This window comes from Nomascus leucogenys, chromosome 14, assembly GCF_006542625.1.
Source record: "Nomascus leucogenys isolate Asia chromosome 14, Asia_NLE_v1, whole genome shotgun sequence".
Classification (NCBI taxonomy): domain Eukaryota; kingdom Metazoa; phylum Chordata; class Mammalia; order Primates; family Hylobatidae; genus Nomascus; species Nomascus leucogenys.
Window position 1 is genome coordinate 45,037,199 of NC_044394.1, and position 16,282 is coordinate 45,053,480.

General features: G+C 37.7%; 1 protein-coding gene across 1 annotated transcript; it reads left to right on the forward strand.

Annotated features, from left to right (window-relative positions):
* The first annotated feature begins 650 nt into the window (after nucleotides 1-650).
* Nucleotides 651-15,099, forward strand: LOC100606215 (putative ATP-binding cassette sub-family C member 13). Its single transcript, XM_030828336.1, is given in 5 exon segments — nucleotides 651-716; nucleotides 6,172-6,233; nucleotides 14,121-14,147; nucleotides 14,149-14,251; nucleotides 14,953-15,099. Coding segments are annotated over 5 exon segments (405 nt in total).
* The last annotated feature ends 1,183 nt before the right edge of the window (nucleotides 15,100-16,282 follow it).

Here is a 16,282-nt window from a genome sequence, read left to right on the forward strand (position 1 = left end):
CAACGTGCAGGTTTGTTACATATGTATACATGTGCCATGTTGGTGTGCTGCACCCATTAACACGTCGTTTAACATTAGGTATATCTCCTAATGCTGTCCCTCCCCCCTCCCCCCGCCCCACAACAGTCCCCGGTGTGTGACGTTCCCCTTCCTATGTCCATGTGTTCTCCTTGTTCATTTGTTTTTAAAGTTAAGGCCATTGCAAGAAATTTGCTCCTTAAAATTCTAATTTTTTTTAAGCGACAGCTGTAACATTGTTTACAAACCTATAAATATCATCCCAGCGAGAAACTAGCTTTGTGCTTCTGTCATAAAAGAGAGACAGATTTCTAATAGGAAATGGAAAGGGGAGAACTACTGAGTGAAGTGCAGACTCCCTGCCAGGCAGAGAGCAGCTGACTCTACAGAACCGTCCCTCCCCGTCTCCCTCCACACCTTCCCTCCTCTGGGCCCAACCCCATTCCACCAGCACCCCGCCCCAGGTGCACTGCCAAGGTCTGCAAGGCAGGGACTAAGGTGACAGCTGACTCTGCCGGGGCGGAGTGCGTGTCCTCCCACCGTGCTGGCGCTGAACTAACTGACAGTCCGCTGCCAAGGGAAGTGACAGCCGCAGCCAGGCTCTCAGGCAGCGGTCGGGCGCCCCGCGGACCATGCTCTCCAGTCCGCGGAACTGGGGCGGCCCCTATCAGCGGGTCCGCGGGGGGCTTGACGCACAGGCAAAGTTCTCCGGTCCTTAGGGGAGAGGAGAGGCGGGTCGTGGGAACCACTGCGGGTGCAGGAGTGGAACTGGGGAGAGGTGAGTCCTCGAACCCTGAATGTGGACTGACGAGCCCTTGTTTCAGTAGCCATCACACACGGGACAGACAGACCCGCGTACACACTCACTCCTGAGAGCAGAGATCAGAGATCAGGGTGGGTGCAACTTGAACCAGAGGAGCTCAGTCTTGGTAGGGCTGGAGGAGAGGAAGAGGCATCTTTGTTTGAAGAGATAAGTAACTCCCCCATAAGCAGAAGGCGTGGGTGGGCCTGTCATCGCTGAAGGAACACGGGTTGGAGCGAATTCTACAACCAGTGAGTGAACCCATTAAAACCGCAGAGCACTGGGGATTAATAGCACTCAGTGTGGATTTTGGGACCCAGGTCTGGGGCAAATCTAGAAACTTCAGACAGTTAATTGTGCTCTCCTCTGGTGCACTACAACTCATGCTTCTACAATGGGAGTCACGTGCTAAGGCGGTAGTCAGAGAAATGAGCCCTACAGTTGTTGTGTATTAGCAACAATTCCCCTAACAAAAGTTCCATTTGTTTCACTTATCATCACTATACAAGACATGGGCTTAGAAACAGCCCTGTTGTCCTAACAAAGAAAAAATATATAATTCTGATTCAGGGGACTTGTTCTAATCCTGGCTTTTTTAGTAACTCTGAGTGTCAAATATATGTGACATCTATTCTGATCACATACAAAATCAAACTATAAATTTATTTAAAATTAAGTTACATGTAAAGTACTTTAATAAAAGTCTATAAGATAGAAGGGCTGAATAAGTTCCTTGAAAATGTGAAAAAGCTCCATCACTATAGCATGCGTCTTTTTACTGTACCGTAGAGATGGCAGGCTCAATTGCGCAAACTGGTTTAATATCATTAGTAACAGCCAAGGTGACCAAAGGCAGTAAATTATAAACTTGTGGTTGAAAAATTATAAAACTCAATTTTGTCACCCCAAATTCTAGTCGACTCTTCCTTTAGTATTCAAACAACGTTTGTTTCCTGATTATTATTCAACTTTGATAGCCCTCATAGATCAGGAATCCACTTACACAAGGTTGAAAATATTCATTTTAATTTCATTCTCTATTTGTTATTTCTGTGATGCCAATTTTTTAAAAAGTTGATGGTAGCCAGGCACAGTGGCTCACGCCTGTAATCCCAGCACTCTAGGAGGGCCAGGCATGGAGGCACGCTCATGTAGTCCCAGCTACTTGGAGGGGCTGATGTGGAAGGATTACTTGAGCCTGGGAGATTGAGGCTGCAGTGAGCCATGTTTGCTCCACTTCACTGAAGCCTGGGCAACACAGTGAGACACTATTTCAAAAAAAAATTGATGGCTTCAAAATGTATAAAAAACCACTTACATATTGGCTTCATATTTTTAATACAACAGATCTCAGGTAAAAATCCCTATGTAACTGTAAGGTAAGAGCATACCTTTTTAATTGAATTTTTATAGCTAACATGGTGACCTGTGAATAGATGCTTCTAAATATTTTTTGTTGGTAGTGATTAGCATCCATCCATTCATTCAGTCAGTCATCCGAAACATGTTTATTATGAGCTGGGCCCTGGGCCTTGAGAAACTGGAGATTTCTCCAGAAGCTAGCCATACAGAGATAAACCAACTATAGTTTCTGTCTTCCAGCGGCACTAAATCTAGTAAGAGAGAATCACCTTCCAGGAAATAAGGAGAGAGTTGGGTAATATGAGGGTAAATTCAGTGAGTGCCAAGCTGAAGGAGCCCTGAAGTCCTCCCTGAGGAGTATGTTAAGGTTGCTCTGGTAATACAGAACCTGTTTCAGAGCCTTGGACTGGAGTGAGAGGACAGAGATTACAAAAGGCACTGAAAGCTGAATAGGATTGAAGCACAAAAGCCAGGAGAAGGGAGGCAGAAGGATGTGGGCAGTAGGAAAGGTCTAAGTAGTGAAAAACAGTGTTGCATGGGTACAGAGTTGAGAGTGTGGATTTAGAACTGGAGTACAGAATAAATTAAGTGGTTTAGATCTTGTTTCCAATACTTTGTTGCAAGATCTTAGGCGAGTTTCTTAAACTCTGGGTGTTAGTTTCCCTTTCTATAAAATAGGGGTGACAGAAACTATTCCACCATAAAGATATTTTACGTTTAGTGAAATAATATACTTAGTGCAGAATTTAGCATCTTTTAAGTGATTAAAAAAATGTAAGTTTTATCCGTCTGGCGCCATGGCTCATACCAGTAATCCTAGCAGTTTGACAGTCCAAGAGGGGTGGATCACCTGAGGTCAGGAGTACGAGACCAGCTTGGCCAACATGGTGAAACCCCGTCTCTACTAAAAATACAAAAATTAGCAGAGCCTGGTAGCAGACGCCTGTAATTCCAGCTACTTGGGAGGCTGAGGCAGGAGAGTCACGTGAACCTGGGAGGCAGAGGATGCAGTAAGCCAAGATTGCACCACTGCACTCCAGCCTGGATGACAGAGCAAGACTCCATGTCAAAAAAAAAAAAAAAAGTAATTTTTTTTTAATTTCTAGAAGTTTTCACTTCTCCATGAGCATCTACTTTCATTTTCCAGTAACTTCCTTCACTATTCCCAAAATCCCCATATAAAATCCACACAGGAAGCTTCTGAAATTAGGCATTATGGGATATCAGTAAACATAGCAATCTGTCACACAAACCATATTGCCATGAGGCCACATCTCAACATTAAACCCAAGGAACTTTGAAAACAGCACACTTCAGAACCCTGGCTGTGCTATGATCCAGTGGTCTAAATACTTCTTGTTTTTTCTGCCATAAACCAGAAGTAACAGGACCTCCATTCTAGTGAAAATTGCTCTTAAGTCAGCAATGTCGAGGTATGTTTATGGAATGCCTACTATAAGCTCAATAGTAAATAAATACAATAGATAATAAAACAGCTTAAACAAGGTCTGTAGTGGACATGAGAACACATGAAATGAGAAACTCACTTGGGGTCAATTAGGTCTGCAGACCAGAATTCCTGTCAGATTGAGAACAAATGAGTTAGAAAGATGATAAATATTTAATGGAGAAGATGGGAGTAAACTAGAACATTCAAAGATACTCAGAATTGTCACGTTATATTTTTCTACATAGAAATTACTATGTGCAATATATAATCAACTCACTGAGATCCATAATATGAATTCAATAATTATGAATGTATTGAAAAGTCATTTGCACATTCTTGGTGCCTGGTAAGGATTAATTCCCTTCATCAGACTTTTTTTTTTTTTTTTTTTAAACCTGGCTGCTATTCCTTCTGGGAAGTAAAGTATGGTTGGACTTTACTGTGATTCAGCATAAGATACCTGGTTCACATCTAAGGAGACTATGTACCAGAAAATACAAAGGGCATCATATAAGATGCTTTCACATGAAAAAATGGCCCTAGAGGGAGTGTTAAACCAAATACTGAGTTCTTAGTCTGCTAAAGTAGCCATCTGCAGTAGCTTTGCAAGGCTTAGGTGCCTAAAACAACAACCATGTTATTTAGTTCATTATTCTTTGGGTCAGTTGGATTGTGTCCTGGTTTGGGTCAGTTTGGCAGATAACTCCTGCGCTGTTTTGTGCATAGGATTGTTTGCGAGAACTAAATACAATGACAGTAATTCTACAATGATTGTAGAATCAGCTGGCAGATGGGCTGGTAGCCAGATAATCTAGAACCACGTTATTCCTATATCTGGCAGTTTTCAAGCTATTGGCCTGGTAATAGACCACCAGATGAGTGCCTTAGCTCTCCTCCACGTGATCTGTCATCCTTCAGCAGCCTAGCTCCAGCTCAGTGACATGGTGCACTCAGTGTTCTAAGCACAGCAGGAGCCAAAGCATTAAGGTTTTTTGAGGCTTAGAATTGGAGCTCTTTCAGTGTCACTCCTGTCCTATTTCTATGACCAAAACAAGACACAATGCCAGCCCAGATACAAGGGGTGGAAAATAGATTCTACCTCTTGATGGGAAAAGCTGCAAAGAATTGGTAGCCATTTACAGTTTTCCACAGAAATATATGTGTTTCAGCTATGAATCAGATCTTTTCATTGGTAGCAAATTATCACATTAGCAACTCCCTGTGAAATTTGAACTTATGACATAAAATATGTTCTCCAGGTTAATTAGAGAATTTTTAGAATATTGTTTTCCAATAATTTGTGTACTTATTTTTTAAATAATATGTTGGTAACAGTAGTGATGACAATTTTATTGTTCATATATTTGAGTCATTGTTTTGGGCTAGTGGTGTGATAAGTATTTTATATTTATCATTATATTAGTTCTTGCAACAATCTTATAATGATAAATGCCATTTTGGTAAATTGTGTATATCTTACATGATTTATATTATATAATTTGTTATAACACAGAGAACAGATTTGGTTTCAAATGTATTTTCTCATCTCTACTTTGGGCATTTTGTTGTATACGATGAAATTTGGATTTAGTCATTCCTTCTAGCTTCAGAATTTTTTAAACTGGTAAATACTGATTATGGAATCACAACTGAGTTAGAGAAGATCACAAGGAAATTTCTTAAATTTTGGACAGTTTCTAAAAATCAAAATTAACTTGGTGACCAGTCTTACTTTTTAAAATGCGAAGAGATTGATGCTGACTATAAAAACATAAAATGGTTATTTTTGAGTCCTCTATTTTTAAACCTCTTTTCTCTTGGTTAAACCAACACAGTAAATGGGAAAACTTTATGGAAATGTTATAACCCACCCCAAAATAACATGTAATTGTGACAAATATGTAATTGTGTATATAATTTTTAAAATATGTAAAGACACAGAGAAGTACACCAAATAACTATGACATTCTCTTTTCTATTTTTCAGAAAAAGAAAACTATCTTTAGCAATTTAAATGCTTTACATTTATCTTATATTACATAAACATATATAATACATATGTGTATAAATTATTCACTTATACTGTCATATAATTGTGTTAATGTAAATAGACAATATGGGCTAAGTTCAAAGAACTATCCCTCTGTATGTGTACATATATATGTACACATATATATGTATATGTACGTATATTGTATATGTATATATTGTATACAAATACATATAATTGTAAATTTACAGTTCTAAAATCTCTCTCTCTATGTATGTATATGTACATATACATATAATTTTCCTTTCCAACATGATTTACTGCTACATGCACCATCACAATGTTGAGAGAAATCTTGAAATTCCTCTAGTCCAACCACCATACAAGAATATCTTCACTTAACTATATTTCTTAAGAATTATGACACCGACATATCTGTAACTGTTAGTAGAATAAATCATTTCAGATTTACCCCCTGACAAAAAATATTTCAAATGTAAATTTAAAACATTTACTTTATACATTACTCTCTGTATTTTTTCTTTTCAGAAATGCAGTCCAGAGAAAAGTGCCTCATTATTCAGTAAAGTGACATATTCCTGGTTTAGCAGGTAGGAATTTTACTAATATGTTTGTAGCATACCACACTGAAAAGATCCCAAGGGCAATGACACCTGAATTTCCTTTAATCTCAATGTGAATAGTTGTACGAAGTTGTCTCATATTACTTATTACACAGAAATCACAGGTAAAAACATACTAAATAGTTCCACAGATAACAGTACTAATATTCCTCCAATGTGTCTGTCTCTTTATCGGGTTTTCATCTCATTAGCACTAGGGAAGAACAGAAAAATGAACTTCTTTTTTAGCATCAAGTATATGCTATTCACTTTGTGTTTATTATTTCATTTAATTCTCCTCCGAGTGCTATGAGAAAGGTATTTGCATGAGAAAAATTTAGGCTCAGGAAAGAAAAGCACCTGTCCATTCATACCCATGTAGGAGTAAGTATGTGTTTTAAACCAATTTCTGATGAGTTCACGTTTCATGCTTTATTTTTGCTATGTCAATCTACTTTTTATTAGAAATGTTCTCTTTTATACTAATATATGCTACTATTAAAACACACACAAACACAGCCCTAAGCATTTTATAAGACATATATTATGGTTTTTCTCATAGAATAATTCACCCATAACATATGATGAGGGCCCAGAATTTCTTCAGGAGATACCATTGTGAACTCTGATTTTTAACACAGAAATTAAATGGTATTGAATGGGAAGAGTTGATGTTTTCTTATTTTATAAATTCAGAAGCTTTCTTTAGAAATGTATTTCTTTTTCCCCCGTGACAGAAATTCCATAATAATATGAAGTTAAATTTGTGTTTCTAGCTTTATGCCCCTTGCTCTACAGTTCACAGAGACAAAACTGCTCAATTTTATCTACAGATATGTTCCCAAGAGTGGATTAATCTTTTAAAAAATGATTGGGTACTAGATACCCCAAACGCAAATAGTCTTTAAAAATGCAGAGATAAATGAGTTAGTTTCTGTCTTCTAGGAATTCATAGTAGAATTAAAAAGATTAAAAAGTATACCACCATTACAAAAAAGGGGAAAAGGCAACATAAGCATAACTGACAAACACAAATTTTCCGTAATATCATCTAATCAAGTTTGCACAATTAGGGACTATTTCACAGATACCAATGCTTTCACTTAACATTTAAAGATGTGTAGGAGTGAGTAACGTGGTATCCCAAATTGAGCAAATACTATGTGAAAACCACATAATAAAAGGTGGGAAAGAACTGGCTGTGAAGTTCAGATGTGGTGAAAAACTGTGGGTTCAGATTGAGAAATTTTTAAATTTTGAGATACTTATTGAAGGGGTGGGTTGCCCCTCCACACCTGTGGGTGTTTCTTGTTAGGTGGAACAAGAGACTTGGAAAAGAAAGAGACCCAGAGGCAAAGTATAGAGAAAGAAAAAGGGGCCCAGGGGACCGGCATTCAGCATACGGAGGATCCACGCCGGCACTAGCCTCTGAGTTCCCTTAGTATTTATTGATCATTATCGAGAAGGGGATGTGGCAGGATAATAGGATAATAGTGGAGAGAAGGTCAGAAGTTAAACACATGAACAAATGTCTCTGCATCATAAACAAGTTAAAGAAAAAAGTGCTGTGCTTTTGATGTGCATACACATAAACATCTCAATGCCTTAAGGAGCAGTATTGCTGCCCGCATGTCCCACCTCCAGCCCTAAGGCAGTTTTCCCCTATCTCAGTAGATGGAATATGCAATCGGCTTTACACCGAGACTTTCCATTGCCCAGGGAGGAGCAGGAGACAGAAGTCTTCCTCTTATCTCAACTGCAAAGAGGTGTTCCTTCCTCTTTTACTAATTCTCCTCAGCACAGACCCTTTACTGGTGTTGGGCTGGGGGACGATCAGGTCTTTCCCTTCCCACGAGGCCATATTTCAGACTGTCACATGGGGAGAAACCTTGGACAATACCTGGCTTTCCTAGGCAGAGGTCCTTGCGGCCTTCCGCAGTGTTTGTGTCCCTGGGTACTTGAGATTAGGGAGTGGTGATGACTCTTAACAAGCATGCTGCCTTCAAGCATTTGTTTAACAAAGCACAGCCTGCACAGCCCTGAATCCATTTAACCCTCAGTTGACACAGCACATGTTTCAGGGAGCACAGGGTTGGGGGTAAGGTTACAGATTAACAGCATCTCAAGGCAGAAGAATTTTTCTTAGTACAGAACAAAACGGAGTCTCTTATGTCTACTTCTTTCTACACAGACACAGTAACAACCTGATCTCTCTTTCTTTTCCCCACACTTATGAAGCATCACATGTACGGGAGTTTAGATATGTGGCTTCCAGGCTTAGAATAAACCTTTGACTATAGATATGGATTTGGGAGTCACTGACTAGAGGACAGTAGTTGAAACCATGCGTAGGAACGAGATTGCCCAGAGGAAGAACCCATTGAATAGGCTGAACAAATGGAACATTGGTAATCCTCAGTATTTAAATGGTAAGAGAAAGAGGAGTCTACAAAAACAGCTAAGTAAAGGTGTTCAGAATATATTATAAGAGAAGTATCTGATGAAATAGTATGAGTGACAGGTAAGAAAAGAGAAACTGTCAAGAAAGGAGAAAACTAAAGTGGTCAATAGGGCCAAATACTGAAAAGGGGTAAATTAAAATAATAACTCAATATTCTCCATTAAATTTGGAACATGAAAATCATTGGGGAGTTTTTTGAAGCAATTGAAGTAGAAAATGTATATACTTGTGAGCAAATACTTGGGCAGAAGGGGTTAAACTGTGATAAAATTTCCAAGTTACACAAATCTAAGAATCTCTTAAAGAGGATGGCAAAACTATGTAACATTAAGCAGCACACTAGAAAAGAGAAAGCATAGCTAGAAATGTAAATGTGAGCTATTTACAGTTAATGATTTTAATGCTTCAAATTTGTATATGTATAGAAATGTTTTCCAAACCTGAATTTTGTTTATGGAGGAGTTGAGAGGAAGAGTGACACCTACCCCAGCTTTAAAAAATTCCAGTCTCGGGCCGGGTGCGGTGGCTCACACCTGTCATCCCAGCACTTTGGGAGGCCGAGGCGGGCGGATCACAAGGTCAGGAGATGGAGACCATCCTGGCTAACACGGTGAAACCCCGTCTCTACTAAAAAATATACAAAAAATGAGCCAGGTGTGGTGGCGGGCACCTATAGTCCCATCTACTTGGGAGGCTGAGGCAGGAGAATGGCATGAACCCGGGAGGCAGAGCTGGCAGTGAGCCAAGATCACGCCACTGCACTCCAGCCGCGGTGACAGAGTGAGACTCCATCTCAAAAAATAAATAAATAAATAAATAAATAAAAATTAAAAATAAAAAATTCCAGTCTCATTTTAAAGCCATAGATATCACAGAATTTAAGTAATGCAAATAAAATTAATTTTAAATAAATGTAGTTTTAAAGTTTGATTATCAAACTATAAAAACTATATGCATATATATTAAATATTGCAAACATTATTTTAGCATTCCTAAAGATGCTGAAATTAAATTTAATAAGCAAGACAAGACATAGCAAATCTTCAAATATGACAACCTAGTATTTTGAAATCCATATCTTGAGTCAATCAAACAAACCATCAAGCTCTAACTGTGAATATCACATTTATTTTCTGTTTAATTTGAATATCTCAGAATTAGATACAAAATATTTTCATAGGATGTTGTTATCCAGAACTGTCATTGACAGGAATCTAATCTGATTTCTTATGTGGTGATTAAACAATTGTATTTGAAACCTAACTATTGTTTAAGAGAATGTCTCTTTGAAGACAAAGATTAATTGTATTCTCCGATCTATTTTTGGAGTTACAGAATAGTGTCCAATTATTTCCTAGAACAAATTCAAGCGTCAATAATTGTATGAATAACTCAATTAAAATGTGCTCAGATGACACAATAATTAAAAAATTATATACTTATGAGCCTTAATTCCTAAGACAATAGCTATCTAGATCATTCTGGTTATCAAATAATTACCAACCCTTTTTAGCAAATATAATCTGTCACCAGTGTATAATAATCATGGCCAGAGATATACATGGAAAAATCTAGTAAGAGTTTTCATAGGTCACAATCGTGTCACTATTTTAATCAGATACACTATTCAATATGTCCTTTTTCTCACATATTAAAAAAAATTTCTACATTAAACAACTTTCTCCCAATCTATAATTTTTGGCCAGATTGATTTCTTTCCTTTTCCCATAACATAATGCCTCTTTCCAGAAATGGTTTTTTTTGTTTGTTTGTTCTTGTTTTTGAGATAGAGTCTTGCTCAGTCGCCCAGGCTGGAGTGCAGTGGCGCGATCTTGGCTCACTGCAAGCTCGGCCTCCCAGGTTCACGCCATTCTCCTGCCTCAGCCTCCGGAGTAGCTGGGACTACAGGCACCCGCCACCACACCTGGCTAATTTTTTTTGTATTTTTAGTAGAGACGGGGTTTCACCATGTTAGCCAGGATGGTCTTGATCTCCTGACCTTGTGATCCATCCGCCTTGGCCTCCCTCCAGAAATGTTTTAAAAGATTATTAATGGTAATAAAATTGATAATGCTACTATATATTTGTACTTTCTAAGTATTCAAATATTACTCATCTATAAAAGTTATATTTCAGCTCATCTTCCTAACAGAATGCCACTGTTTTTCTATTCTCTTCACATCAGTTGGTTGAGATATTTATGCACACTTGTTAATTCTAAATATAGTCAAAATTCTCTCTAAGATAATAAAATTTAAGAGTGGAAATTGTATTAGTCAGTTCTCACGCTGCTCTGAAGAAATATCCGAGACTGGGTAATTTATAAGGGAAAGAGGTTTAATTGGCTGACAGTTCCACAGGGCAGGAGAAGTCTCAGGAAACTTACAATCATGCCAGAAGGAGAAGCAAACACGTCCTTCTCCACCTGGCAGCAGGAGGAAGTGCCAAACAAAGAGAAAAAAGCCCCTTATAAGACCATCAGATCTCATGCGAACTCACTCACTATCATGAGAATGGCAGCATGGGGGTAACCACCCCTATGATTCAGTTACCTCCCACCAGGTCCCTCCCACGACATGTGGGGATTATGTGAACTGCAATTCAAGATGAGATTTGGATGGGAACAAAGCCAAACCATATCAGAAGTAATACATTTCACTGTCTGCTTTTTGCTAAGTTAGCCCTGGTTTATTTACATATAAAACACCATCACCAGTCTCTGAAGTTCTTAATGTTTAACTGCCTGTAAAAATGAGAAATTGATCCTGTTCTGCCAGATTTGGGGAGTTGTGAGAGTCAAATTCATTGATGTGAATGTCCTTTGAAAAGAAACATCATTCTAAAAATATGAGATACATGTGTAAACTGTATTATCGTTTTAGGAATAAAGCCCACAGGTTGATGGGACCCAGTATGTGTTACACATTTCACTTACTGAGAGGGCCAACTCTTGGTCCTCATTGTTTCCCAAAAAGCTGCCTCAACATTTGATTTAAATACACACCACTTCCTTATCATTTCCTTGCTTATTCTTTTTCCAAACTCTTGTGTGGGAAGGTAAGGCCAGCCATGTGATCACAGTCTATTAGAAGACAGCAAAAGATAGTGGAGGGGAACACACATCTGGGAAAAACGTCAAGGTAGTTAAACCACTAAGCCATAAGAGTCACAATCAAGTCAGCTTAAGTGTCACTTTTAGATGCTGCCTTATTTGGGGACTCAGCATGAACGCAAGAGGTCACTTTTCCCTGAACCGAAACCGCTGAGTTTTGCACAGTTCTAACTCAAAATGCTGAAGCAATAAATGTTATTAAAAATGCTTTTCTAAAAGTCAATGCAGTCTTATTTTGAAAATGAATAGTTATTTTATGGAATGAAATAGAACTTTATATGACACGAAAGTAGTTTATTGCTTAATATGTTTTTAAAAGTGCACTGCAGGAAAATGTCCAGCATATTTGAGCCAACAGAAACATGATTACAGAAAGTCCCTTCTGCCATTACATTTAAAACCTTTTTGTTAGATATGAATTGTGGTAAGATATTATGTATTATTCTAAAAGTAAAATAAAATCTAGTGGAATCTCTTGTTACCATAGGGTTTAAATTCATCCCAGAGTCAATCAATTGAGATTATTTAGTAACAAGGCCAGTGAAAGCAGTCCCAATTTGGAGTAGTTTGAGGCATTGTTACCGTCTCTTCGGCTAATACACTTTATATGGACAGAACTTAGGCCACTTGAAGGCCTGGATTTAAATATGGGTTTAATTTCTTATTGAACAAGTCATGTCACCAAAGTCACAAACTATATCTGATTTAAATCACTTCAGAGTGTGTTTGGCTTCAAGTAACAGAATAGCCAGATAATAATAGTTTAAACAAACAGGTATTTATTTTCTTATGTTATTGGAAAGAGGGTGTTACTGGAAATAGGTTTTTGAACTATCTCAGAAATGTTATGAAAAGCCCAGGCTAGGTCGGTCACAGTGGCTCACACCTGTAATCCCAGCACTTTGGGAGGCCAAGGCAGGCTGATTACTTGAGGCCAGGAGTTCAAGACAAGCGTGGCCAACCGGGCAAAACCCTGTCTCTACTAAAAGTAGAAAAACTAGCCAGGAATGGTGGTGTGTGCCTGTGATCTCAGCTACTCAGGAGGCTATCGCATGAGAATTGCTTGAACCCAGGAGGCAGAGGTTGCAGTGAGCAGAGATTGCTCCACTGTACTCCAGCCTGGGCAACAGAGCAAGAGTCTGTGAAACAAAAAAAAAAAGGCTCAGGCTTTTTCTGTCTTTCTGCTTCCCATCCTTATTATTTGGCTTTTTTATCCATAGTGGCAAAGATGGCTTTTATATCTCAAAGCATCATGGCTTCAAAGGACAAAAGGGAAGGAGAAGGGAGGCAAAATGTTTTCTCCTTTTGAAGTTCTGTGCTTTCATTTGAAAAAGAAAGTTCTTCCTAGCAGATATTTGCTTAGGTATTGTTAGCCATAACTCAGTTATATTATTAATCCCAAGCAGAGGGTATTGAGAGTACCAGGACTGGTTTAGATCAATTATAATTCATAACTCTGTGGCTAAAATAAGAACTTACCATGAGTTCAAGAGATTTTCAACTGAAGAAATATCAGATCCCTGTTAGCAGAAAGATGGTAGAGCAGAGCCATGGGTAAGTACAATTCATTCTCTCCCACGGTAACTTCTGTGGTAAAACTACACTACTCATCTTGTTTGCCTCCCAGTTTAGACCCATTGTTCTTGCATAATTATTTGCAGTGTCACCTGGGATAAGCTCATTGAATGGAGGAGGGTGGAAAAACTAAGAGGCTGGTGGAGACTTGCCTTGCTTCTTAAGGCATCAATTCAAAAATTTCACTCTCACATTGGCTCACATTCTGTTGGTCCTAAGGCCAAGGCCAGAGCTTATGGGATAGGGACAAGTACTCCACATCCAGTTGTACGATCTATAAAGTCAGGTGGCAAATTGTACAGAAAGTCCTAGTAGAACAGAAGAAAATTGCAAATGCAGAGGTTGGATTCGTTTCCCCTCCAATACAAGCCTAAAAGCCAATTTGGGTACTTGAGTGGTAAGGGTAATATTCTTCTGGGAAAGTTTGCTATTTAAATTGTAATGAGCTGAGTGGTACATTTCCCAAATATAAGATGAATAAATGAAGTCAGTATTTCACTGAATAATTGGATGTCTAAACAGCATTTATGAAAACTATAAATGATTATTGCACATTATTGACCTCCAGGATAAAACTGTGTGATTTGTTTAAACACATAATCTAGTCATTGTATTTTAATCAATAAAATAATGTAAAAAATCAAAGAAAGAAATAAATGCATGACAATTTATTTTTAACTAGATTATTTGTTTTGCTATCTTGTTTACCTTACTTTTTCATCTTTAGAGTAATGACTTTAGGCTATAAGAGACCTTTTTGAACTAAAGGAAAGTGATTCCTCCTACACTGTATGTCCCATCTTTGAAAAACAATGGAGAAAGGAAGTTTTAAGGAATCAAGAGAGGCAAAAAGTAAAGGTAATTAATTACTAAGTTCTATAAAATCCTGAAGTAATCACTGCCTGAAAACTAGATAAAGCTTTTTTCAAGTATGAGATACTATTATTAATATCGAAATTCATAAAATGTGTGAAATGACAATCTATTTTTATAAGCATAATTTGTTGCTATTGCAGCCCATTTCTGTCTTCAAACTACTCAACATTCCTTCTCTTTAATGTTCAGGAGCAAATGTGTTGATATGCATGTATATATCTTTGGCTTCTTATCAGTGGTGACAAAGATAGCTTCTATATCTCAGAGCATCATGTCTATTGGTCAAAGCAAATTATATGGTGGCCAGAATTAAAGTTTATGGGAGCAGGGGCAGACACTCCACCTCTAGCATCATATACATATATATTATTTTCAGACTTCTCCAAAAGAAAATATAATTTGGAGATACAAACTGTATATTAATTAAATAGTTTCAAAACTCACAAAAATAATAAAATGCAACTATTGCACTTGCCCTTTTATGCCATGTGGTATAAGTAACACCACCTACCATCTCAATGATATGGGTCATAATTTCAAGTTTAACTGATTTATTCCTTTCTTATTACCTTATTGTCTTTAGAGCACATTGTGAATTGTATAATTAGTTTAGTTATATTTCATCTTATTAATATTAGTTGTGTCCAATTTTCTCATTGTTTCTATTTTCTTTAATTATGTAGGCATCTTGTTATAAAGAGGCACATATCAAGAAACCGTCTCTACTCTATGCATTGTGGAACACCTTTAAATCTGTCCTGATTCAAGTTGCCTTATTCAAAGTGTTTGCTGATATTTTGTCCTTCACTAGCCCACTCATAATGAAGTAAGTTAAAGTCTGGTGGGTTTTTTTTCCCTCCTCACAGATAAATGATAAGTAATATCATCTAATATAAAAGTTCTAATACAAAAGAGTAGAGAAGGTTCTTATTGCAAATATTATTAGGATATGGACATGCTATTAGGGTTATCTACAATATAAATGGGAATTAGGATAATATAGTCAATATCTAATAAAGTCAACCCTGTACTAAGCACTGCTCTAAAATCTTATATTAATTTTATTAAGCAAGGGTTTGCCAGAGAAACAGAACCAACAGGATATATAAACCTGAATAAGAGGGGATTTATTATGGGAATTGGCTCTTGCAATTATGGAGGCCAAGAAGTCCTACAGTCTTCCATTTGCAAACTAGAGACTCAGGAAGGACAGCAGCGTAATGCAGTCTGAGTCCAAAGGCCAGACAACCTTGAGTTCTGATGTCCACGGGCAGGAGAAGGTGGATATTTCAACTCCAGGAAAGAGAGCTAATTCACTCTCTCTTTACCTTCTTGTTCTATCCAGGCCCTCAACAAACTGGATGAGGCACTATGCCCTGGGATCATCTTTACTCACTCTACTGATTCAAATGCCAATCTCTTCCAGAAACAGCCTCACGGACACACCCAGACATCTGGTAGATGGTAAAACATTATTTAAATGTCATTACACAGAAATAAAATTTTACCATCTCTTCACCAGTCAAGTTGACACGTAAAATTAACCATCACATTGGTAATCTCATTTAATCTTTACTACACTCCTGCAACGTAGAAAGTATTATTACATTCAGTATTACAATGGCAGAAACAGACAGAAAGGGTGGAGTAATTTATCCAAGTCCCCATAGCTAGAAAGTGCCAGAGTCGTAATTGAAATCTAGGAAGTCTCACTTGAATGTATGCTTAGAAAAGGAAATGATGTATATTTTCACTATGATACTTAGTTGTGGCCTTTTGAGAGTTGAGCTTTAACAGCCACGGCAATTACACACACACACAAACATACACACTCACACACACACACACAATTACTATGTATAACATATATGAACATATATTATTATTACGTAATACATGTATATTTCTGTGTGTCTCTATATCTAGATATAGACATAATAAAATGACTTGAAGCATTTCTATAACATCTATCTACAATGGTTTACATGCAGACAATGAAATTGATCTTTTGAC